The sequence below is a fragment of the Talpa occidentalis genome, unplaced genomic scaffold (genome assembly GCF_014898055.3).
Source record: "Talpa occidentalis isolate TD23 unplaced genomic scaffold, MPIMG_talOcc4v2.1, whole genome shotgun sequence".
NCBI classification, from domain to species: Eukaryota; Metazoa; Chordata; class Mammalia; order Eulipotyphla; family Talpidae; genus Talpa; species Talpa occidentalis.
Window position 1 is genome coordinate 112510169 of NW_026555331.1, and position 27008 is coordinate 112537176.

At 36.7% G+C, this 27008-nt stretch overlaps 1 protein-coding gene and 1 long non-coding RNA gene across 4 annotated transcripts in view; one reads left to right on the forward strand and one right to left on the reverse strand.

The window, feature by feature from the left end:
* The window catches only part of ABCB1 (ATP binding cassette subfamily B member 1), an 84692-nt gene that overhangs the window by 36047 nt on the left and 21637 nt on the right, over positions 1-27008 (forward strand). For 2 of the 3 annotated variants that reach the window (XM_037510575.2, XM_037510584.2), the window contains exons 9-19: positions 2976-3147; positions 10936-11049; positions 11200-11310; positions 11485-11610; positions 11745-11948; positions 12271-12441; positions 13718-13879; positions 14611-14787; positions 18243-18389; positions 20682-20789; positions 23679-23756. In XM_037510575.2, coding sequence (XP_037366472.1) covers positions 2976-3147; positions 10936-11049; positions 11200-11310; positions 11485-11610; positions 11745-11948; positions 12271-12441; positions 13718-13879; positions 14611-14787; positions 18243-18389; positions 20682-20789; positions 23679-23756 — 1570 coding nt within the window. The remainder of the gene's footprint in view (positions 1-2975; positions 3148-10935; positions 11050-11199; positions 11311-11484; positions 11611-11744; positions 11949-12270; positions 12442-13717; positions 13880-14610; positions 14788-18242; positions 18390-20681; positions 20790-23678; positions 23757-27008) is intronic. The other variant, XM_037510590.2, reaches the window with a different exon arrangement.
* On the reverse strand, positions 142-26474 carry LOC119244677 (uncharacterized). The gene is made up of 3 exons (XR_005125106.2): positions 26255-26474; positions 22660-22747; positions 142-1074 (listed from the first exon to the last, which is right to left on the reverse strand). It is a non-coding gene; the product is annotated as an uncharacterized LOC119244677 (long non-coding RNA).

Genomic DNA, 27008 nt, shown 5'->3' on the forward strand with positions numbered 1-27008 from the left:
AGAGATAACAGGGTCTTAAAATTTCCTGGGGTGATAATGACTTTGGAATGGTCTTGGATATACCATAAGGCTTGTGTGACTGGAGCTCAGTTGGGTGAGGGGAGATTGAGGTAAAGAGAGGCTCTTGAAGGTGGACAGGGACCAGAATACAAGGACTTACTGAGGAGTTAGAGTTTTATTACAATGACACAGGGAAGTGGTTGAGGGTCTTTAACAAGAGAATGAGTATCCACATCATGTTTTACAATAATTTCTCTGTCTGTAATTCATCTGGTTAATAGAACAGACAAGTAAAAGAGTAGAAGCAATGAGACCAGTGGGAAGACTTAGGGTAGCTTGCTTAGACTGTAGAAAAGGGGCAACAAGTACCTAGCTTTGGGTTGTAATTTATAAATCTTTTCTTAAATCAAATATAATCCTTTAACTTTTTTTCTAGCTCTGCCCCTTCCCTTTTTGCTTCCACATAGACTGTTAATTAAAGTCTAAATTTGACCTTCTCTTCAAATTAGCACATACAGGAGGTAACTTCATGGAATAGAATGGCTCTCTTAGAATGAAAATTTAACTAGAATTTAAAATGAATTTAATTCAAAAATATAGAATAGTTTTATTTGCCTTAAAATGATATTTTTCTTCCTTCTGTGTCTTGCAGATGTTTACTTATTAGTATTTTCACTTAACTAAAATGGTTCCTTATTCTTCTTGTGACTGTTTGCATCACTGATAAATATTTTCATGATATTTAAGAATATTTTTTCTAAATATCAGTGTTTTTATTATGTAACTTTATTTTAGGAACTCCTACTTTAATTATCACTTTCACACTACTATGTTTAATGAATGGATAATTATAATATATAATTTTGTATGTGTGACATTTTTATCAAAAAACGGAGATGCTTGTGTGAAAGTATTATTTATGTTTCCTTCCCCCTTCTCCTCATTTATTTTTTCTGGTATCTAAATTATTTTCTTCCTTGCTGTTGCTTCTCCCTATGCAAATGTTTCCTCTGGCTGCATGGGACAACAACATATCAGTGAAATGAGTTCTTCGTTAGTCCTGGTAAGCAAGAACTGAAATAAAGGAGATAAGACAGTGTTAGTTATAAGATTAAAGTTCCTTAAATGTGATCATGTGTACTTCATGTCTAATAGCACCTTTCATGTCAGATTAACTTGTAAATAGGATTATATACAGATCTATATGTATACACACACGTATAAAACACATCAACCATTGAAGCATACTTCCAAATTTTTTGGTCAAAGATTATAATTGGCATATTGGTATTTAAAATTTTGAAGGGAGAAATTCTAATAATATGTGATTATTTTATCAATCTAAGATTCTGTTTAAAGTTGATATTTAGTGGATCCTGAGGTCACATAAATTTCATTTGGCATGCTTTTGTAACTTTAGTTAATTAGCAATAAACAATCATTAAGACAAGAAAAAAAATGCATGTTTATTGAGCAGGGCTTGTGCTTTGCTGTATATATTAATGAATGGCAAGAGTCTGCCAAAAAATAATATATTGCCATGTGATATTTACATAGTCTTGTTTTAATGGATCAAAGACCTCAAAATATGATTTCTATATGGAAGTACGTTATTTCAATAATTATGAGTTCTTTCTGTAAGGCAATATTCTAGAATATTCTAGGAGTTGTGATTAAGAGAATCAAAGCAGATTTAAGTCTCAATCATAAGCGGTCCTATTTCTCTAATAGTATTACATGGTTCTATATTTGTGAAAATCCATCTTTTTGTTTAAATCTGGACCTTGTGATCTTATCATCAGGTCTCTTTTAAGCAGAACAATCTGTATTCCTTTCAAATAAAGGTCAGGTTACAGACACCATCTCCTTTAATATCTGAAGTTAATCATGCTTTGAAAGTTTAAAAAATACTTCAATTATCATTTGAGATTAAGCTTTAAATCATTAGAATTGGAGAGAGAACTTCTTTCAGTGGATTCCAGCATTGTTTTTTACTTTTACTTGCTTTCTTGATTTTGCCTGTTTTGTGTAATTCCTTGTTATTGTTCTAAGAAGTGTCATTAGATATTCTCTAAATAACATGGGAGACTTTTGTACTATGAACAGTCTACAGGAATATAGTTATACTATTGTTATTTTCTCAGCCCTTGAGGTAGCCTGAAGACACAGGGTGGACTGATCCACCAAGCCAGATCCTCTTACTCCAGCAGTGAGCAGCGTGACATGACAAAGGTTGGGAATTATTGTCAGAGGGAGTGATATGTAAGCAATGTGTGGAAAGGCCAGGGATGGGGAGACTAAAAACATAATGATGGATTATTATATATTTTTATACCAAACAATGTTTGCAGGTCATTAATTTTTTAAAATAAACATCTATGGAAATAAGATAAGCTATATAGCTTATTTAAATGTAAAAAGTATTACATAACAATTCAAAGCTCTCAAAATGTTCTCATACATGTTTCCTCTCAGTGGGTTCTTCTTGCAGTCCCAGAGGGACTAGGATGGAGAACAGCTATCTCCAAAGCTTCATTAGAAGTTCAGAGATTTAAAGATCCTATGGCCCACTTTCTCTACTTTTTCTTCTTTCATTAATAAGTTGAAAAGGCATGTACATGCTTAAAGGGAAAGCACAAGTATAGCTTCTATTTATGTCTTGTGAATGAAAACAGTACAAGTTCCAGAAATTTGCGAACTATCACTTCATTTGTTTCATTATTGCTGAGAACAAAGAAGGAACTTATGCAAGACTCACCCTTCAATTACTTAATCTTTATGAACGTCAGCTTTCTCTTTATAAGAAGGAAATATAAGAGCACTGACATAGGGTCAATGTATGAGCAAAAGTAGAAAATACATGTAAAGCACCTATCACAGAGCTGGACATATTCTACATACAATGACCATCGTGCATATTGACTCACTTAATAATAGTTATGAGTATTTATGATAATTTTTGTTACTTCTACCAGATACAACAAAAATTTGGAAGAAGCTAAAAGAATTGGGATAAAGAAAGCTATTACAGCCAACATTTCCATGGGTGCTGCTTTCCTGTTGATATATGCATCTTATGCTCTGGCATTCTGGTATGGGACTAAGTTGGTCATCACAAACGAATATTCTATTGGACAAGTACTCACTGTAAGTGATGTTACATCAAGAAATGAATCATTATTTATAATGTCAGGGAAATTGGTATGTTGGCTTGATTGTAGGAGGTTGTATTTGAAAAACTATTGAATACTACAAACAAACATGCATTATTATGTTTATGAAGTGGGAATGAAAATAGGTGTATTCCACAGCCAGTTTTTTTGTTTCTTTTGCAGATCCTTTGTACAACCTCTCTTCGATTTTTTTTGAAAAATAGCAAATACATCACATAAATTTATGATATTATATATTTTTGCTCTCCCTAAAAGAATATTCTGTTTGGAGGTCCTCTGTCTTACAAATTTGTACAAGTACAAAAGGCTTTCTATTTGATGTTGTCCTCATTATTTAAAGACAGTAGAGGGTCTCCCCAGTGGCACGGTGGTTGAGCGCTGGGTTGTGAAGCTGCCCGCGGCCTCTGCAGCGCCGGTTTGATGCCGGCGGCTGCTCCCCAGCCACCGGAGGAGGGTCCCACATGGCGTGCAGACCTCTCCTGCCGCCCGCTGCTCCCCTCAGCCGTGTACTTCGGTCCTTCTGCCTGCTCTGCTCCCTGCTCTGGCTCTGGTGAATTCTTTCACCCTCCTGCACTTCTGACTGTACCCAGTGCTTGTATAAATAAATAGATAAATCTTTAAATATATATATATATAAAAAAATAAAGACAGTAGAATAATTCACAGACACAAGGTCAGTCTGTATCTTCATTTAATAAAGTACATAAACTTAGAAGTTACTGGGTTCCATTTTCATAGGCCAGCACAATATATCTTGCTGAGTCCCTTAAAGTAGTTGTGTTTTTCAGGAACAGATCTGTCATATGAATGTACTGTGTCATAAGGATGATTGTGCCTTTTATTTTTGCCTATCCAGAATAGGTGGGACTGTTCAGTAAGAATGACTTTTATAAAAAGCTTTTATTAGGATATTAGGGATGCTATAAGTGAACCTAGGTAATAAGAAGAGATACATTCCACTTAATAATTGTAATGTAAGTAAGCAATTTAACATCCAGTATTCACTCAACCAGATCTGTCTCACAAACTGGAAACATTGAATAGTGAATAAAGCATGAAATTTGATCTTAGGTTTACTTAGTTCAAATTCTTGCTAATCCACTTATTAGCTGTGTAATTTGGGGCAGTCACCTAGAGTTGTCAAGCCTCTGTTACCTCTTCTGTCCAATGGAAACGATAGGAATACCAAGGCATAACTTTTAGTGCTGTTGTAAGACTAATTGAGAAAATGAACTTATAATCATTTAGTAAAAATCCTTCTGTGTAAATAATTGGATAATATAATTCCTGGGTAATTTAGAAGGAAATTAATTGTGTACTTAGTTCTCTTTGACACTGAAGAATAACAATGTGAAGTCTTAGCCAATAAGAAATTTGTGTGTGCAAAATCAAAATAAAACCCTTTTTTATCAGACTTGAAAGTCTGGGGGAGAAAAAAGACTTCACTTGATAATGCCTTGGGTGTATATGCTTTATAATTTACAAAATATTTTTATATATACTGTTTCATATGATATACCAACTAATGTTATTGGGTAGGGAAAACCAATAGAACCTGCCTATTTTTTCAAGTGAAGAAATTGAAGCCCAGACATTCCAAGAGAATTGCCTGAAGACATACAGTTAGTGCTTATTCCCGGGTTCAGACCTGGGTCTTCTGTCTCTCTTATTTGTTTCCATTTTATCTGCTGATGACCTAAACCAAAATTCATAGTCACTGAATTAATATTTTCTATAACAATATTTTGGTCCCATAAGACATATATCATTGTTTCACTGATATCGTTGTTTCTAAATCTGCATTGTAAATCAAAAAGTACTTAAACAATTCAAATATTTTTTAATTTTATTTTATATACTTTTACATCATTTTTCATTTTTTCACAATGTATGCTTTTTTATCTTTTTTTAATTTAAATTTTATTTTTTATATTCTCCATACAATTACAACCCCCTTATTTTGACCCCAAGCCCTTCTTTCCCCACCCCGCACCCGCCATAGGTTGTCTCGGGTTCATAGTTGTTTGTCGATTTTGATATTTTCTTTCTTATAGTTATTCTTTTTTCCTGGTCCCTTATTTAAGTTTTCTAGATTCCTGCTATGAGTGAGACCATCCGATATTTTTCTTTTTCTTTCTGGCTTATTTCGCTGAGCATGATCCCTTCCAGCTCCATCCATGTTGCTTCAAATTGCTTGTGTTTATCTTTTTTGAATGCTGAGTAATATTCCATGGTGTATATGTACCACATCTTCTTGATCCAGTCATCTATTTTTGGGCATTTGGGTTGTTTCCAAAGCTTAGCTATTATAAACAGCGCTGCTATAAACATAGGGGTGCAGGTGCTCTTTGGAATTGATGTTTCTGTGTCCTTTGGGTAAATACCTAGGAATGGAATGGCTGGATCATATGGAAGCTCTATGTTCAGTAGGTCAAGAAATCTCCACACAGCTCTCCATAGTGGTTGGACCAGTTTGCACTCCCACCAACAGTACAGGAGAGTTCCTTTTTCTCCACAACCTCACCAACTTTTATTGTTGCGTTTTTTTAATATGTGCCATTCTCACTGGTGTAAGATGGTACCTCATTGTAGTTTTGATTTGCATTTCCCTGATTACAGTGATGTTGAACATTTTTTCATATGCCTGTTGGCCATTTGCATTTCCTCTTCAGAGAAATCTCTTTTTAGCTCTTCTGCCCATTTTTTGACTGGATTATTTTCTTTGTTTTTGTTGCGTCTCATCAGCTCTTTGCAAATTTTTGTGATCAGTCCTTTATCATTAGTGTTGTGTGCAAAAATGTTCTCCCAGTAGGTGGGGTTTCTCTTTGTTTTTGTTATTGTCTCTTTTGCTGTGCAGAAGCTCTTTAATTTGATGTAGTCCCAGCTGTTTATCTTTGCCTTCACTATCACTGCTTTGGGTGATGTGTCTATAAAGATGTCTTTGATGTGCATATCATGTAGTGTTTTGCCTGTATTTCCTTCTATGTATTTTATGGTTTCAGGTCTTATGTCTAGTTCTTTAATCCATTTTGAGTTGGTTTTTGTGTATGGTGTGAGGTAGTAGTCAAGCTTTATTCTTTTGCATGTAGCGATCCAGTTTTCCCAGCACCATTTATTGAATAGACTTTCTTTGCTCCAATGCATAGTATTTGCTCCTTTGTCAAAGATTAGTTGACCCTAAATCTGGGGGTTTATTTCTGGATTTTCTATTCGATTCCATTGGTCTGTGTGTCTGTTCTTGTTCCAATACCATGCAGTTTTAATGATTATGGCTTTGTAGTATAGTTTGAAGCCTGGGAGTGTGAAGCCTCCAGTCCCTTCTTTTTTTTTTCAGGAGAGCTTTGGCTGTTAGGGGTTTTTGGTGATTCCATATGAATTTCATCAATAATTGTTCTATTTCTTTGAAGAATGACATTGAAATTTTTATTGGAGTAGCATTAAATCTGTATATTGCTTTTGGTAGGATGGCCATTTTAATAATGTTTATACTTCCAATCCATGAGCAGGGACATCTTTCCATTTCTTTGTGTCTTCCTCTATTTCTTTTAACAGTGTTTTATAGTTTTCTTTGTATACCTTTACCTCTTTTGTTAGATTTATTCCCAAGTATTTGATTTTTTTGTTTCAGTAATAAAAGGGATTTTTTTTTTATTTCTTCTTCTTCAGATTTATTGTTTGTGTATAGGAAGGCTACTGACTTTTGCGTGTTGATTTTATATCCTGCCACTTTACTGAACTGATTCATCAGTTGAATTAGTTTTTCTGTGGAGTTTTTGGGGTTCTCTGTGTATATTATCATGTCATCTGCAAATAGTGATAGTTTGACTTCTTCTTTTCCTATTTGGATTCCTTGTATGTCTTTCTCTTGTCTTATTGCTCTAGCTAGGACTTCCAGTATTATATTGAAAAGCAGTGGTGAGAGGGGACATCCTTGTCTTGTTCCAGATCTTAATGGAAATGCTTTCAGCTTTTTGCCATTGAGAATGATACTGGCTGTTGGCTTGTCACATATGGCCTTTATGATGTTGAGGTATGTTCCTTGTATCCCAAGAATTTCAAGGGCTTTTATCGTAAATGGATGTTGCACTTTGTCGAAAGCTTTCTTGGCATCTATTGATATTATCATATGGTTTTTATATTTCTTTTTGTTGATTGATTTTCAGATTTGGAAACATCCTTGTGTCCCTGGAATGAATCCTACATGGTCTTGGTGAAATATCTTATGGATGCTTTGTTGGATTCTGACAGCTAAAATTTTATTGAGGATTTTTGCGTCAGTTTTCGTTAGGGAGATTGGCCTGTAGTTTTCTTTTTTTGTGTTGTCCTTGTTTGGTTTTGGTATTAGTGTAATGTTGGCTTCATAGAACGTGTTTGGTATTATCCCTTCCTTATCAATTTTTTGGAAGAATTTGTAAAGGATAGGCACTAATTCTTTTCTGAATGTTTGGTAGAATTCATTTGTAAATCCATCAGGTCCTGGACTTTTGTTTTTGGGGAGGTTTTTGATTACCATTTCAATTTCGCTGCTTGTAATTGGTCTGTTTAGGAGTTCTATTTCTTCGTTATCTCGCTTTGGGTGATTGTAGAGTTGTAGGAATTTGTCCATCTCCTCTAGATTGTTAAACTAGTTTCCATTTAACTGTTCATAGTAGTTACTGATTATTCTTTTGATTTCTGCTGTGTCCGTTGTGATTTCTCCTCTTTCATTTATGATCCTGTTTATTTGTGCTTTCTCCCTTTTTTCCTTTGTGAGCCTGGCTAGGGGTTTGTCTATTTTGTTGATTTTTTCGAAGAACCAGCTCTTGGTTTCACTGATCTTTTAGATTGTTTTTTCAGTTTTGATTTCATTTATTTCTGCTTTGGTTTTTATTATTTCTTTTCTTCTACTGGTTTTGGGGTTTTTTTGTTGTTCTTTTTCTAGATCTTTGAGCTTCGAGATTAGGTGTTTTCTTTGAGTTCTTTCTTGTTTCTTAATGTGAACCTCTATTGCTATATATTTTCCTCTTATTACTGCTTTTGCTGCATCCCATAAATTTAGGAAATTGGTGTCCTCATTGTCATTCAATTCAAAGAATTTTTTAATTTCTTCTTTGATCTCCTCATTAGTCCAGTGGTCTTCCAGTAGTGTGATTTTCAATCCCCATGAGGTAGGAGAGTTCCTTGCCTTCTTTTTATGGTTTATTTCTAGTTTGATACCTTCATGGTCAGAAAAGATGGTTGGTATGATTTCAATCTTGGTGTATCTGTTGATGTTTGTCTTGTGCCCCAGTATGTGATCGATCCTGGAGAATGATCCATGTGCGCTTGAGAAAAATGTGTACTCCGTTTTTTTTGGGTTTAGTGTTCTATAGATCTGTTAAGCCCAAGCGCTCTAGGTCCTTATTTAGAGCTTTAGTGTCTTTACTTATTTTTTGTCTCGTTGATCTATCCATTGTTGATAGTGGTGTGTTGAACTCTCCCACTACGTATGTGTTTTCTCTGATGTCTGTTTTCAGAGATGACAATAGTTGTCTGATATATTTTGGAGCTCCTTTGTTTGGTGAATATATGTTAATGAGTGTTATTTCTTCTTGAAGTATTGTCCCCTTGATCATAATGTAGTGACTGTTGGGGTCTCTTTTTACCTTGTTGAGTTTGAAATCTGTTTTATCTGATATAAGTGTAGCTGTTCCTGCTTTCTTTTTTGGTCCATTTGTTTGTAGGATTGTTTTCCATCCTTTAACTTTGAGTCTGTTTTTATCTTTTGTAGCTAAATGTGTTTCCTAGAGACAGCAAAAGGTTGGGTTTTGTTTCTTAATCCAGCCTGCAACTCTGTGTCTTTTTATTGAAGAGTTTAGTCCATTTACATTTAGAGTTAATATTGATATGTTAGCATCTGTATTTGCCATTGTGTTTGTCTTTCCTTTCATTTTATTTATTCTTCTAATAACTTTTTTTTTGGCCTTCTTTCATTGTTATTCGTCCCTCTGAAGTTCTGGCTTTAGGACTCCTTGTAGTATTTTTTGGAGTGGAGGTTTAGTCGTAATGAAATTCCAGAGTTTCTGTTTGTCTGGGAAGGTCCTTACTCTTTCTTCGTAGAGGAAGGAGACCTTTGCGGGATAGAGTATTCTTGGTTGGCATTTGTTTTATTAGAGTCTATTGACTATATCCCTTCACTCTCTCCTTGCCCGTAGTGTTTCTTCGGGGAAGTCTGATGTCAGTCTGATTGGTTTTCCTTTTAATGTTATCTGTTTCTTCCCTCTTGTCAGCTTCATTATTTTTTCCTTGTATTGGATTCTTGGGAGCTTTACTATTATGTGTCTTGCTGTATTTTTCCTTTCGTCATGGAAGTTTGGTGTTCTTCTTACTTCTTGTATATCAATTTTCAGTTCCTTCTTCACATTTGGAAAGTTCTCTTCAATTATTTCCTGGAATATTTTCTCTGTTCCTACATCTCTCGCCTCTCCTTCTGGGATTCCTATAACTCTTATATTTCCTTTCCTCATGGAGTCAGATAGTTCCCGAAGTCTTTCTTCGGTCTTTTTCCTTCGTACTTCTCTTTCCTTTTCTGTTTTGGTTCTTTTTATTTCTGTGTCTTCAAGAGTACTTATTCGTTCTTCCGTTTCATCTATTCTGCTTTCATTGCTTTTTCCAGAGTTTTTTTAGCTCCTCCATTAATTCTTTGATCTCCTGCAATTCCTTTTACTTCCCTCTTTAGGGACTCAATTTCATTCTTCTGATCATTGATTATTTTTCCCTTATCGTTGTTTTCCTTTATGACTTCTGTCAGTTTTTAATCACGGCAATTTTAAATTCTCTTTCTGGAAGGCTCATAAGTTCTTCCTAGTTACTGTCGTTGCAATCTGGTGGGTGGTTTTCTTTTTGTGGTGTGCCTTTTTCCTGAGGAGTTGCTGGGTTGCATGTAGTTTTTCTACTCCCTACTGCCTGTTTTCTAATTTGCCGTATGCCTTGGGACACTGTGTTGCTGGTACTGGCTGGCATCTTTTGGGTGTGCTCTTTGTGGGAACTGGTGGTCTAAACGAGTCAAATACTGCTATGCCAGAAGTCTAGTGAGGCAGTGGTACTTTGAGTATGTTAATTGTCACTGTCACAGAATATTTTCTCCTTCTGTGTTTAATTACAAAGGTGTGTCTTGAAGTCCCACAAACTTCCCTGGAGGTGGGGCAGCTGGATTGCACTCTGGGTTCCAAATCACTGGCTCCCTCTCTGGTTTCCAACTTCCTGCCAGGCAGAACCAGTCTTGTGGGGGCCTTCAGCTCACCTCTGATGGCACAGGGAACCTTTTCCCTCTGGTTTCACAGGGAGCCTTCTGCCAGTTTCAAGCAGTCTTTAGTTGAAGAAAGGTCCCTGTTCTAAAGGCAATGTGGAGATGCACTCTCCTGTGCACCTGGTCTGCCCAGGTGGTGGATGCCCGCTCCCTTCTGGGCTCGGACTGCTGGCCAGAAGGGGCCTGGTGTGGGCGAACTTCCCAGCTCACCTCTGGCTCCTCCAGGAGCCTTCTGCCAGTTTCAAGCAGTCTTTACTCTGCTTTTTCATCTTGGTTATAGTCCCCATACAATTCCCACCCCCCTTATTTTGACCATAATCCCTCCTACCACTCTGGTTTATAGTTGCTTGTTGATGTTGTTATTTTTTAACATCTAGTATTCTATTCATATGTTCTGTTGCCATTTAAACATTTAATTAACTGTATTTGAAGAAGCCTGAAAAATTTGTAAAGTACCATCTAAGTAACATGGTGCTTTTTGTTTGTACCCCTTAGGTCTTTTTTTCTGTATTAATTGGGGCTTTCAGTGTTGGACAGGCAACTCCAAGCATTGAAGCATTCGCAAATGCAAGAGGAGCAGCCTATGAAATTTTTAATATAATTGATAATGTAAGTACTATAAATGTGGTCATTTATTCATCTACCTAAAAGTTTTTCTTATTAACAATTAAATTCTTTTTCACTTTATCCAGCATGCCACAAATGTCACCACAGTTATTACTGTAAACTAATAATCTTTTAAAATTTTATTCTCTATAGAAGCCAAGCATTGACAGCTATTCAAAGAATGGGCACAAACCAGATACTATAAAGGGAAATTTGGAATTCAAAGATGTTCACTTCAGTTATCCATCTCGAAAAGAAATAAAGGTACAGTAATAAATGATTAATCAATGATATATTGGTGAAGAATTTCTGATACTTTCCTTTAGAAACTGTAAAAAATGTATATGTATATCTCAGTCTCTTTTGAATTAAACTCTCGGTTCATAGTGCCAGTGTCTGGAAATTGCCTTTAAGTCATTTTGTAATTCGTCCTGGTAGATCTTGAAAGGCCTCAACCTGAAGGTTCACAGTGGGCAGACAGTGGCCCTAGTTGGAAACAGTGGCTGTGGGAAAAGCACAACCGTCCAGCTGATACAGAGGCTCTATGACCCTTTGGAAGGCACGGTAAGATGACTCATGCTGAGCAAGATGCTACAGCAGTCAGCAGATTATTGCAGATTATTGCAATAGTACTATTATTATAGGATTGTAGATTATTCTGATAAGCGCCATGTGGAAAAATGTAATTTTAATTTCAGGTCAGTATCGATGGACAGGACATTAGGACCATAAATGTAAGGTATCTAAGGGAAATTATCGGCGTGGTGAGTCAGGAACCTGTGTTATTTGCCACCACAATCGCTGAAAATATTCGCTATGGCCGTGAAGATGTTACCATGGATGAGATAGAGAAAGCTGTGAAGGAAGCCAATGCTTACGACTTTATCATGAAGCTACCTAATGTAAGTCCTTCTTGATCTTTGTCATGCTAAGGGTTCCCAAAATAGAAGCTGGCCAAGGGCATAGGAAGTTAGGAATCTGCATTAAATTGTCAGAATCATCAGGAAGGGAAATCAAGATTAATTCAGACTTTAAAGCTTGAATCAACTAATTGTTGGCATATAGGTATTTTTAAATTTGGGGTTGATTATTGCTATGTTTTAAGGAACTGAGCACTATTGCCTTTGACCCCTAGGTTGTTTATGGGATTGCTTTTTATATGTAACTGTGAGAGCTGAGATAGCTTGTTCTTTAGCCAAGTTGCTCCTGTATTTTCTGTTGTAGAAATTTGACACCCTGGTTGGAGAGAGAGGGGCCCAGCTGAGTGGCGGGCAAAAACAAAGAATTGCCATTGCAAGAGCCCTGGTTCGCAACCCCAAGATTCTTTTGTTGGATGAAGCCACATCAGCTTTGGACACTGAAAGTGAATCAGTGGTTCAGGCAGCCCTGGATAAGGTTGGTGAGCCTGAGTTCAAACTGACCTGATTTTACATCTTAAAAGCATAAGAATATCCCACTGTTAAATTCTTTTTAATGTTGCTCTAATAAAATAGGACATTTACAATCACTTCTAAAATGATTGCTTCACTAGCACATAAATGCATCAAGCCTTTATAGATCTGTTTGCTTAACTTCTACTTATTTCTTTGGTATTTTTTTAAGTAGACATGAATAAACTTTCATTGAAAGGTACTTGAAAAATCTTTTAAAGAGTGAGAAATACAGTCACAGATAAAAATTGCTCTTTGTTGTGATGTCCAGTAAGAGAAGAACATGATCTAAAGGTTCATATTTGACTTCCAAGCTATTAAATACCTCTTGAGGATTCTTTCAGATAAGAGAAATCTCTTATCCCCAGGAAAGAGGCAGAGAGCTGATAAAGTGTAACTTACCAAAACCTACCTAAGCCATGAAATGCCCTCAACTATCAACAGAGTTTGACTTTTCTGTACTTCTTCAGTCCAAATGACTCATTCATCAAACTGGATTCCAGTGGTTGCTCTGTACTAGGCACTTGGGCTTGGTCTTTGCATATAATCGTAACCAGGCTAGGTTTGTGAGGACAAGGCCAAAATGCACTGAGTTAATGTAGAATTCAAAGAGAACTTACATTTGTGCCACTTCTTTTCCTCTTTAATAGCAAAACAACACTGCATGTTCCTTTAAACATCTGTCAGTGTGCTTAATGGTTTGTTGAGGAAGGAGAAAAGCAGATTACTAAAAATTCTGTCAACCAAAGTAGAGACAGATGGAATCATGGTTGCTTTACTTTGCTGATCAGTAATTTCAAATCTGTATTTTCTTGTTTAGCTTATCTGTCTTTTCTTCTTATTCTACAATGGAACTATATATTACAGTATAAATAAAAACAGTTTTAAAAGATTGCATTTAAAAATAGTTTTTCTTTATAATGTACATTTCGGGGGGATTCCATAGGCCTCCCTTTTCTTGAAAACAGCTAAAGAATTGATCCATTGTATTCTCTGTTTTCTAATTGCTGCCACCTAATTTTTTCTACATGTAATTTTTTTCTTCTTAGAACTTTTCACCTCTTTTTTTATATTGATCCCAGTACCTTTGTTCTGGACATTGTAAAACTCTCAAACATTTTTAAGATAGTCTCTTTCTTACAATTCCCAGAGCGTTGTGTATTCAGTAAATGTAAATTGAATGTATAATTTTTTTAATATAATTATTCCTGTATTCAAAAACCTGGGTTTTGTTTCCATAGGCCAGAGAAGGTCGTACCACCATTGTGATAGCTCATCGTTTATCTACAGTTCGTAATGCTGATGTCATTGCTGGTTTTGAAGACGGAGTCATTGTGGAGCAAGGAAGTCATGATGAACTCATGAAAGAGAAAGGCATTTACTTCAAACTTGTCACAATGCAGGTACAATTTAACTCTAGAATTTTCCTAAAATATCTCAGGTATAAGCTGACTTTGCTGTGTTTAGTGTTATAAATGAATGTTACTTGACTAGTCTTGAGAAGTGGGAAAAATAATTGGGAAGTTCAGGATCATACTAAAGTTTCAGATATTTTTTTTTTCTCTTGAAAGAATCAAATATAAGTAGAGATAATTAGAAAAAAAATAAAAAGTTTTAAAAGATTTAAAGGCAAGTTATCCACTCTAGTAGTTTCTGGTCACATCTACTACTGAGCACTTACATGGTGGTTAATCTGAGGTGCAGTGTTCTCAGTAGAAAATGAGTCTGAAGAATGAAAAAGAAATCTATCTTGGCTATATTAGATTAAGTAAAATATACAATTAAAGTTGATTTTATTCCTCCAACATTTTTTATGTGGATACTTAGAAAATTTTCAGTGACCAATGTGGCAAGTATGGCTTGCACCATTATTCTGTTGATAGTACCGGTCCGAAGCAAGTATGACTGAGCCAAAGTCATTCATAAAAAGAAGGTGAGTGAATATGATACATAGAATGGGTGCCATGTTATTCAGCATATTCAATGGGATTCCTAATTTAGTGGTTTTAAGTTTCAAAAACAAGAGGTTATCTTTTCATATAACTACATAAATTACCATTTTCCTTGCTATCTGATTAATTTTCACTGGTTAACTGAGCTTCACCAGCTTATCCATGTTTCTTGTTTATTTTAGACTAGAGGAAATGAAATTGAATTAGAAAATGCAACTGATGAATCCAAAAGTGAAAGTGATGCCTTGGAAATGTCTCAAAAAGAATCAGGATCAAGTCTAATAAGAAGAAGATCAACTCTCAAGGCTGTCAGTGCACCACAAAGCCAAAACAGAAAACTTAGTACAAAAGAGGACTTGGTAAGGAGGACGATATAGAGTTATGTCTTCAACCCCCTCTTTTGTGACTCCCCTAATTTAATAGGGGTGGGATAGTAGTGAAAACAAGGTTATCCAGAATCTTCCAGTCCTACTCCCCAGAGTGTTCCACAAAGTAAAATCTCAATATTTTAGACTAAGTTTAGAATTTATTAATGATAATTTATGGCACAAGGATTTTAGATTTAGAGTATATAATATAAAGAGATAGATTATTATTGGTCTTCAAGTATAAACCTTTCTATTCTGTATGTCTACTTATAAATATTCTTTATTTTATATATTTTTACGTCATTTTTCATTTTTGCACAATGCATGCATTTTCATCTTGGTTATACTCCCCATACAATTCCCACCCCCCTTGTTTTTATCCTACTCCCTCTTCCCGCCTCCTCCCATAGTGTGTCTCTGGTTTATAATTGCTTGTTGATTTTTACTTTTACCTTATTATAATTAGTCTTATTCCTGATCCCTTATTTAGGTTTCTAAATTCCTGCTGTGAGTGAGACCATCTGGTACTTTTCTTTTTCTGTCTGGCTTATTTTGCTGAGTATGATCCCTTCCAAACTCTATCCATGTTGTTGCAAATTGCATGAGTTTATCTTTTTTGATTGCTGAGTAATATTCCATTGTGTATATGTACCACATCTTCTTGATCCACTCATCTATTTTTGGGCATTTGGGTTGTTTCCAAAGCTTAGCTATTGTAAATAGTGCTGCTATAAACATAGGGGTGCAGGTGCTCTTTGGAATTAATGTTTCTGTGTCCTTTGGGTAAATACCTAGGAGTAGAATTGCTGGATCATATGGAAGCTCTATCTTTAGTAGGTTGAGAAATCTCCACACAGCTTTCCATAGTGGTTGAACCGGTTTGCACTCCCACCGGCAGTGCAGGAGAGTTCCTTTTTCTCCACATCCTTGCCAACATTTGTTGTTGCTAATTTTTTTAGTATGTGCCATTCTCACAGGTGTAAGTTGGTATCTTATTGTAGTTTTGATTTGCATTTCCCTGATTACAAGTGATGTTGAACCTTTTTTCATATGCCTTTTGGCCATTTGCATTTCCCCTTTGGAGAAATTCCTTTTTAGCTCTTCTGCCCATTTTTTGACTGGATTATTTTCTTTGTTTTTGTTGAGTCTCATCAGCTCTTCTCTACTTATAAATATTCTTTAAAAATATTCTTGATACAATCAGTCCTTTATCATTAGTGTTGTGTGCAAAAATTTTCTCCCAGGACCTCCCCGGTGGCGTAGCGGTTGAGCTCTGGGTTGCGAAGCTGCCCGCAGCCTCTGCAGCGCTGGTTCGATCCCTGGCTGCTCCCTGGCCACCAGAGGAGGGTCTCATATGGCACGCAGACCTCTCCTGCCGCCCGCTGCTCCCCTCAGCAGTATACTTCGGTCCTTCTGCCTGCTCTGCTCCCTGCTCTGGCTCTGGTGAATTCTCTCACCCTCCTGCGCTTCTGACTGCACCCAGTGCTTGTATAAATAAATAAATAAATAAATCTTTAAAAAAAAATTTTTTTTCTCCCAGTTGGTGGGGTTTCTCTTTGTTTTGCTTATTATCTCTTTTGCTGTGCAGAAGCTCTTTAATTTGATGTAGTCTCAGTTGTTTATCTTTGCCTTCACTATCACTGCTTTGGGTGATGTGTCTGTAAAGATGTCTTTGAGGTGCATGTCATATAGTGTTTTGCCTATATTTCCTTCTATATATTTTATGGTTTCAAGTCTTATATGCAATTGTATGGGGAATATAACCAAAATGAAAATGCATACATTGTGCAAAAATGAAAAATGATGTAAGAATTATATAAAATATTTAAACAAGTAATAAATCAATATGATTTACTCTCAAAAAATATTCTTGATATGTTTTAAATGTTAGGTAAGATTAATATTTCTGAAAACATTAGAATATAAAGACGTTACTTATCAGAATCTCTTAGCACTTTTTTTTTTTAAAGATTTATTTATTCATTTATACAAGCACTGGATACAGTCAGAAGTGCAGGAGGGTGAGAGAATTCACCAGAGCCAGAGTGGGGAAGAGAAACAGGCAGACTAACAAAATACACTGCTGAGGGGAGCAGCGGGCGGCAGGAGAGGTCTGCGTGCCCTGTGGGACCCTTGCTGGTGGGTGGGGATCGAACGGGTGCTGCAGAAGCTGCAGGCAGCTTCGCAAACCAGTGCTCAACCTCTGAGCCACCAGGGGAGGCCCTCTCTTAGCACTTTTTAAAAAAACTAACCATCATTTGATAGAAACCAGGAATAGGATATATTCATTTTTTTTTTTTTTTCCGAATTCAATGCCTTTTATTTTTTTTTTTTAAATGCTTTTTTTCATGACCATAAATAATATATTTGTCAGGAGATTAATAATCATAGATAATAGTTTCTTAACATAAAAATCAGGTATTCCACTGTTGTAATTTTTACCAGAACTAAACATTTCACTCAAACTAAAATGAGATAAGATTCATGGTTATAAAAATAGATCACATTCCCCATAGTGTCTGTGACTTGTTGACTGACAATTTTCTGCATGTGGGGAGAGTGTGGCAGAAATTGATGTATCTGAGGATAAGAAAATCTGCCAAATAAAAAATGTAGGACCAGCCAAATATTCCCCCGAAAACATACACAAGCACACATACACACATATCAGCTAGTAAAATAGTTTGCAACTTGCATTATTTCCCAATTGTCTAGATATAAGAAGCTATGGGCAGCTCCAGTCCATGCTCTCTTATCTTTTTTTTTTTTTTTTTTTTTTGATTGTAAACTTTTTTTTTTTTTTTTTTTTTCATTTAAGGTCTTTATTTTGTTTTTTTTTTTTTTAAATATTAAATTTTATTTTTATATTCCCCCATACAATTGCAAACACCCCATTCTGACCCCAATCCTTCCCCTCCCCCCCCACCCCCAAAAAGTGTCTCTGGTTCATAGTTTTTTGTTGATTTTGATTTTCACTTTCTTATATTCATTTTCCTGGTCCCTTATTTAAGTTTTCTAGATTCCTGCTATGAGTGAGACCATCCGGTATTTTTCTTTTTCTTTTTGGCTTATTTCGCTGAGCATGATCCCTTCCAGTGCCATCCATGTTGCTGCAAATTGCATGTGTTTATCTTTTTTGAATGCTGAGTAATATTCCATGGTATATATGTACCACATCTTCTTGATCCAGTCATCTATTTTTGGGCATTTGGGTTGTTTCCAAAGCTTAGCTATTGTAAACAGTGCTGCTATAAACATAGGAGTGCAGGTGCTCTTTGGAATTGATGTTTCTGTGTCCTTTGGGTAAATACCTAGGAGTGGAATTGCTGGATCATATGGATATATTCATTTTTAAAGGTTTGTGCACTTGGAAGAACTGTACATCGTTAAATCTATTATCAGTGTTCTTCTTAACTAGCCTGTTGGCAATGTTTTGTGTTTTCCAGGAAGAAAATGTACCTCCTGTTTCCTTTTGGAGGATTCTGAAGCTGAATATAACTGAATGGCCTTATTTTGTGGTTGGTGTATTTTGTGCCATTATAAATGGAGGCTTGCAACCAGCATTTTCAGTAATATTTTCAAAGATTGTAGGGGTAAGTGTTCCATGCTCATTTTGTGGATTTACTTGTGAATCCCAACTATCAATGTTTGGGACAGTATACAAAAGCCACAAAAGGTATGTACTTTATATTAAGCTCAGTAGTGTTAAGATTTAAGAATAAAAATATGGTGTGTGCTAGGAAAGCTGATTTTTTTAAACCTTCCTTTGTCATGTCCAATTGATTTCTGCCCCAGAGCCTTGGGGACAAAATCCCTGAAATAATGAAAATCATAGGATGATTTTTCCTTACATGCCATGAATGGGCTCTGAGAAACCTATGAATTGTCACGTCACCAGCATGCAAAGAGAGTTGCATGTTTATCAGACCAGTCTGAGAGAACTGTTCTCTAACAACCACATTCTCTTGTCCATGAAGTAGCTAAGCATACTGCCTCTGTGAGCATTCCATTAGTTAAAGTGAAATCAAAAGGAAACGTCTTCTGAAAGATTGAGACTAACATATGTTGGTTGCACCTGCTATTAATGACAACATTTTCAACAATAAAATTACAATCCAGGCAGGAGTGCTCTGCTTAGTGACATGTTTAAATGTCAAGACAAGGACATCCTTGATTTGACTGCTGAAAACAATGTGGAGAGATTGTTCACTGCACAAAACATAGGACAGACACTATCTTTTGGTTATACCTAAAAATGCACTTATGTTCGGGTCTGTCCATGTCTAGCTAACTTATTTTAGGTTGATACTCATATGTTTAATGTATTAATTCAATTAATGATTTTTCAGATTATGTTCTGTGCCAGGTATTGTTCTAGATGTTGAAAATATACCAAGAAGAAAATAAAGTATCTGATTTCATGAAGCATGTTCTAAGACTGGGGTTAGCAATCTTTTCCTATAAAGGGTAATATAGTAACTATTTTAGACTTTGTAGCCCATGTGGTTTCTTGTTAGTATTCATTTTTGCTATCATAGTGCAAAAGCAGCCACATGAAGTAACCACTGAATCAAATGAACATGACTATATTCATTTGAAGCTTTGTATAAACATTTGGCTGGTAGCCCATCGTTTGCTGATAATTGTCCTAACATTTGTCACTCAGGCAGAGGTAGATAGTGGCATCATCAGAAACAAAAAAGTCCATCAATTAGGAATGAGTTTGTATATAGCAAAAACTCAACTTGTGGATTTGTTTTCTTCATTTCTCATGTAACAGTAAGCCTAAAGGCATATGATTCAGGGCTGACACATTAGCTCCTATGTTGGGTAGACAACCAACCATCTGTTTCATTGAAAGTTTGTAACATGGAGTTTAAGGTTCTGAGCTGTGTATTAGTTTGCTTGAGTTTATGTTGTTGGTGATCATTTGCTGCCTGTGTTACCTTGAACAAGTTAATTAACCACTCTATGCTTCAAGTCCCCCTCTATATAAAATGGCAATGATAATAAAACAAAGTTCAGAAGGTGGTTGGAAGGATAAAAAGAATGAATGTGCTTAGAATAGTGCCTGGCACAGAGTAAGAGCTCACTGATTGTTAGCTACTATTTTTGTTGACATAACTCATTAGAAAAATTAATCTCTTCTAAAAAGCCTTTTTTCTTTATAAAGGATAAAGTGAGCTGGGTTGGATTAGGAATTTGACTCTGTTACAAGACAGATTTTGGCCCACTGAATAGAGGTTTTATTCTTGCCTGTAGAGTGGTTATTTTCTGTGTTCCCTGAGCCCAAGACATACCTACAAGCCCCTCTAACCATGTCTGGAAGGGTCTCTATATGTGATGCTATGTTGACTGACCGTAGTTCCCACTGGCTTTCTAATTGGCCATTCTACAAAGAAGACCGGCTCAGGAACCTCCTTTTTTCTGAAAGGTTTGGGCAGAGCCTTTGATTAATATGGTTCATCAAAATAATATTAACAGATTTTCTCTAGATACCCGAGGACAATTCGGAATGTCCCAATTGTGAAACAATGTATTGTCATACATTGTAGATTCCCACCAAAGGAAGAAGAAATAGACATTGTCACTTCTGCTTTACATGTTAGGTGTGATTCTTGTGACACTGCACTCATTAATGAAAGAGGGAGCATGAGCAGAGAAAGCATGGTGTATATTTAGGAACAACAGACCCTTTTGTGGTCTCTAAAGAAGGCAGAGTGCATATACCTGTAAGTTCGGTATGAGGGAAGCCAACCTTTACCTCAGTTACACTAAAGATCCCTTCACTCCTGATTACTATGCTGGATGGGAAATGTGTGAGACCCAGAATGAATTTTTCAGTGATTCATTAAACTGAAAACCTTTAAATATTTTCTTAACAGATTTTTACCAAAAGCCAGGATAATGCAACAAAAGAACGGGATAGTCACTTCTTTTCACTAATGTTTCTAATCCTTGGAATCATTTCTTTTATTACGTTTTTCCTTCAGGTAAATATTCACTTTATTCATTTTGAGATGTGCTTTATTACTTAACTGTGTGGAATTTGTAAATGTCTGTGTAATTTGCTTTCTAACAAAAACATTAATTGCACTGTTAGCATATAAGTTTCTTCAACATATTTTTTAAAATATCTGTTTATGTATGCATACAAGAACTGGGGTACAGGCCAGAGGTGAAGGGTTGAGAGGATTTACCAGAGACAGAGTGGAGAACAGAAGAGGCAGATTGACTGAAATACTGCTGAGGGGAGCAGCGAGTGAGTCAGGAGAGGTCTGCTGTGCCATGTCGGTAGCTCCCAGGCCAGGTATTGAACTCGTGCTGCAGTGGCTGTGGGCAGTTTCATAGGTTGCATCTTAACCCCTTGCACCACCAGGCCCTCTTTGACGTCAAATATTTCAAACTAAAATGTTTTGCTTCCTCTGGTTTCTTTCTTAGCTGCTTCTCCCTCCCCCCCTTACTGGAAATATTAATGAAATTAAAGATAACAGAATGTTTGATCTAACATGATGATTAGAAATGAAAGCTGGGACTTGAAAACAAGATTTAAGGAAACCTAGACATAGTTTGGATATAAGTACTGCCAGTCAACTTAAATACTTAAAGAAATGTCTTCCTGTATAATTTGTGTGCTTAATGTGGTGACAACAAAAAACAAAACCTTATAAGCAAGTCACACTGATTTTTAAATTGTTTGAAGAATTTATCATTCAACTTTTGCTATAGAAGAAAGAACCCTTTTAATGATAGAAGAATGTCAGTCCTCAAACAAAAACTGTAGGAAACATTTGTAAAGAGTCCAATTTTAAAGCTTGCAATTTCATTTGGCCGAAATGAAATTGCAAGCTAATTACATGCTCAAAAAGCTTATTGAATAGTAAAGCAGTAATGGGCATTAGTGTCAGACCTAGGATCATGTACAAGTTATACAAATTCTTAATTTTGTGTCCTTGGGCAAATAAGTCATTTAAACTGTCTAAGCCTCATATTCTTCATCTATAAAACAGGGATAATGATATATCACATGTAATTTTTAAAGGTGAAAATCTGAATAGGTATTTTTAGTTAACATGTTGTAAGTATGTATTGATTTTTTTATAGGACATTGTTCTGCATATTATAGGAGGTACTAAAGAAAGAAAACTGAGCTTTCATAACTAAATATGTAGTCTCATTGGGGAGCTTGGCCTTACCAGAATAGATATGATACTAACTATGTACAAGATTGTAGCTCTTAATGCCACTGTAATTTGGAGAAGGTGAAAATTGCTGGGGGTGAAGTTGGTTAAGAAATTTGGAAGGAGATCTGCTTTGAGCTGTTCCCTTAAACTTCAGAGATTTGTACTGGTGAGACAGAGTCAAAGCACTATCTTTGTAATATGATGGTGATCAGGGAGACTGGAATCTGACTTGCATGGTAGATTGAAATGAGAATAAACCTCTAAATTATGGGGTCTCAGAAGTGTAGAGATGGCACAGTGCTGAATGTTAGAATACCCATAAGCATGGATTGTCATAAGGACTTAATAAACTAACACAGATAAAGTAGAGTGCCTCTTAACAATTGCTAGTACTGGACAAAAATAACAGTAATATTCCTGTAGTAGGCAAGACACTTCACATTTTGTAACAGTAGAAACCTTAATCTGGTTATTCCCAAGTAAATGTAATCATTTTAGTAATTTCAAGCTTAAACTCAACTTCAGATTCCTTTCTCTCCACCTTCTTCCTGGATTGGTGGCTGTGTTACCAGATGGTTATGTATCATTACAACGCTGGAAGGGGATAGTCTATGGACATCGCTTGCACCCCTGCTTCATGTTGGGAGGAGCCTGGGGTACCCCAGCTGTTTTCACTTACTCAGTCTTACTTGGCTATCCCCATTTGACTTTTTTCTTCCTTTGTGCCATTTGCAGATGCTTCTTCTCTCTCAGTAATATGCAGCCTTCTACTTGGAAACATAAAGGAGACATGGTTACCCTCCTCCACTTCTCTGATTCTATAGGAGACTTGGGCTAGATGTTAAGGCCTCTCCTCTCCTGATACACAATCCAGCCATTTCCACTTTCCCCATGCCTTATGTGAAAACTGCCACTTCTTTCCCAGTGCTCCAGAAAGAAAGGGGACTGTTGCTTCCTTCTAGTCCCATATCCCCAAAGTCATTGGCATGGGATTTCTGTTGTCCCTCCTCCCCAGATGTAGCCTTGCATGGCTGCACCATCACATCCTATTATATTCTTTCCCAGTAATTCTCTTTCCTCCACCCAGACACAGAGGACTGTACCTTTGGGGCATAAGGAAGGTCAGGGAAGAAAATTCTCTCACAGTAAGCCTTCTTCCACAATCTGTTTTCCTTCTAGACGGGCTTTTTTTTTTAAACTTGGAAACTAAGAATTTGACATCTTTATTCTAGCATCCTCTATGATTGGGGTGATTATATTCATTTTCTTAGGTAACACCTAAAGTCTTGGTATGTTATTAATAGCATCCATTTTATTCTAAAAAATGCCCTGTTTGGGATGGTACATAATACAACCTCCCTGTTCAGAGTGTCCCTACCTTGGGAGCAATTCCTGCTTTCCCAGTTCACTGGGACAAATACTTAGGGGTGGAAATGGGGGACAAAAAACCACACTTTCTAATAAATTCCCCATTGGCCTGTCAGCTGGCTGGTGAGTGACAGTGTCTATTTCAAATCTGGGCTCTCGTGGCTATGCCATCCATGTGGCTAGGTATACCATAGTGCATAGTCACTGAAATGTAATCAGGTGGCTGATGGTCTACTGTCCTGCTTTAGCAATGACATCAAGTCTTTTTCATAATTCATAAAAAAAGTTCTGGTTCTCAAGTCTCCTTTCTTGCTTTCTTGTTCTTCACAGGGATACATGTTTGGCAAAGCTGGAGAGATCCTTACCAAACGGCTCCGATACATGGTTTTTAAATCCATGCTGAGACAGGTATATGTTGAAGATCATGCCCCGTGGTATGCAGAGCTCCCCTTTTGTTCTCATGGTCTCAGGCAGTAGGAATGTCTTTGGTAGCTTAGAGTGAGCTTTTGTATTGATCTTTCTTCAATCTCATCTCACTGATGTGGCTGAGGTCCCTTTGCTACAAAGGCTTAGAACCCTGCTGTCTGTTCACTGTAGGAAGGCACAAGGAACAGTATTACTGGTAGACACAATCTCCAGTCTTTGTCTGGGTAGCTGTAGTTAGGAGCCATCTTCAGAACCCCTAGTTCTTCTCTTTCTTTAGAACCTCTAATTCTTCTTCTTCTTTACCCTGTGAAACCCAAGACACTGTGTGTCTCCTTAACAGGAGATATGTTCTGTATTCTTTTCCACATATCAAGATTCATCCCCACAGCACCTTTCCTCACTGCGCAGCTCCTTTGCTGGAATTAGACTGATACAATAATTAAGCCACAGTGTTATTAGTAATAACGACTTAATGGAATGCTGCTCACATTTTCACTACTTCAGAACTCTGACAGGAATGAATGTTTCCCTGGGAAAAGGTGGTGGGAGATTCTTGGAATGTAGCCCAAAGCATCCCAGTCCAAAGGGAAAAATCTCCTTATTAATCATGAAGATTTTATATGTGACTTTATAACTTTCTATTTAAAGTCACTAATCACTTTCCATTGAGTAAAATGATTCCCTAGAAGGATGCCCCTGACATGCGAGAGGTATTTGATTCGTGACTGAAAAGCCTCAGTTGGCTATGCTAGGATTTCTAAATGACATCTTTTCTTGTCCAGCTGTCTTATTCCTCGATTCTTTCCTATTCCTACCAGTATCACTTTAAAAAGTAGAAATATTTATGAGAATTGCTAGACTGACAGAGCCAAGACTGAATCTAATAACTTAGCATTATTTGATGGGGTGTCCCTCCCTAATTAAACCAGTGTATAAGTAAGATACTGCTTAGGTTTAGGTTGACCTTGGTCCAGGGCCAAATACCTCATTACCCCACCAGTCTGCAGGCCAACTTCTAGATTCATTATACTTTGGAAGCTGAGCTGATAGTTTGTGTAGTACCCTCTCCATAAATTATTAAGTACATCAAATATGCATTAATGCCTTCTGCTTGCAAGGCATAGTACTGAGGTTCTTATCTTCAAGGAAATTACATGCCAGTTGGGGGGAAAGGGGTGCAATTTTAAAAAAGCAAATTGATGGTGAAATATAGGTGACTTGGTCATGGGTGCCCTATAGTGGTAATACCTGATGGGGGTATCCCAATATTACCTCAATTAAAAATAAACAAATTAAAAAAAAAGAATTTTATGAGAATGCTGGAAAAAATTAAAAGCAAATTAATACATGCTATAATAAATTAATGATAATGCTTTGTGTTTTCTTAAGTATTTGGGAGGGAAGTGATAGATACTATTTTAGTGCAAAATGCCAGTTCAGATAACTTCCTAGAAGGACCACAGTTATTTTTGTAACAAGCATAAATTCATAGTTCAAATTCACCATCATTTTAATATTTGTGTATTTGTTACAGGCAGGGAGAGCGGCACCACAGACCCTGCAAACCTGCCTGCTCTAAATAGGTTCTGCCATCTGCTGCATCAACACAAAACATACGAGACTTTAATGAAAAGGAACTTTAATACAATTAGTAAGCAATACAGGAAAGGCAAAGAATATAGTTTCTAAATCAAGCACCCAGAGTTACCCATCCCCTTGTGGGTAAAAGTCCACCCAAGCAGGATTGGCCCAAAGCAAGGCCCCAAAGCCTGCCAAAAATCTAAAGCACCTTTCAGTGGGGACCCACAGAAAAGGGTCAGAAACAACCAGACAAGTCTGGGAGGAAAAGAGCAAAATCAAAAAATCAAAATCGAGTCAAAAACCGCTATTGTCACCTCCCCACATGTCTCACCCACATCTGTGTCACCCAGTCCACGACCAAAAGGCAAGCGCAGTTTCATCACATATCTCTCGGCTTCATGTGCCTCCTCCAGGTCTCCTTCTGGCTTTCCATCCTGCTTCCTTCCTTCTCAGTCTCCTCTGCAGCTTCTCTCCCTACTCAGCTCCACCCTCCTTTTGGGTGGGGCAGGAAACCTGGAATCCCTTTCTGGGGACCACCCTGTTACATATTGAACAATATAAGAGGTTTTACGAAGAAAATCCTATTTTATGTTGAATGTTCAATTTTAATTTAGAGTTCTTTGAACAATTTCATTTATTCTACTGTGAACTACAGTTATCTAAAGGTGTGTTCAGCTTCTTTATTTGGATATCTAAAGCATTAAATATTTAACATTTTCCAAAGCTAAAATTCTCCTCCTCAGAGAGCTTAATCTTTACCTTGTCTTCTCCTTTATCAGTAAATGGCAGCTCCATTCCACCAGTTGTTTAGGCTAAAACCATTGAATACCTCTTTGACTTCTTTATTTCTGTTTAATATTAAATTTCCACTTAACTGATCTTACTGCCTCCATCCTTACCGTGATACAGACGGTTCCCTTCATAAGTCATTCTTCTAAAGTATGTCAGATCACATTCCTTTGCCCCAACCTACCCATGTCTCTGGGTAAACTCTGGAATCTTTACCATGATACAGTCGGTTCCCTTCATAAGTCATTCTTCTAAAGTATGTCAGATCACATTCCTTTGCCCCAACCTACCCATGTCTCTGGGTAAACTCTGGAATCTTTAGAGTTGCCTATAAGGTCATAATGGCCCTCATTATCTCTCAGATCTCGTCTCCCAAAGCTGTACCTATTTCTAGTCTACAGTCTGGTTTAGACCTGCTGGCTCATTGCAGAAAGCGTGAGTAGGAAAGGAGTGGGAGAACCAAGTGAAAATAGAAACTGAACAGAGAAAGAAGCAGCTTTTGCAAGTTTACACAAAGGTGCTGTTAAGGCTATTGGCAGGCCTAAAGGCATTGTTGATAATGCATGAACAATTCAGGCATGCCTTGCTATTTCTCCCTTCCCTCAAATAGTCTTCTCTCTCTTTTCATTCAGTTGTCTGCTCTAATGTCATCTTAGGATTTCTCTACCCCTCCCCAAACTATAAAATGGATTCCCTCACTTTTTTTCCTTCTCACCCTTTTTTTTTCTTCATAGCTTTAATTGTCATCCAACATAGTATAATAAAATGAAAAATGTTTATTTACTTGTGCGAAGAACTTCCCTCTCTGGAATATAGATTTCATGAAAACCTCAATTTTGCCCTCTTTTTTCACTATTGTATAAA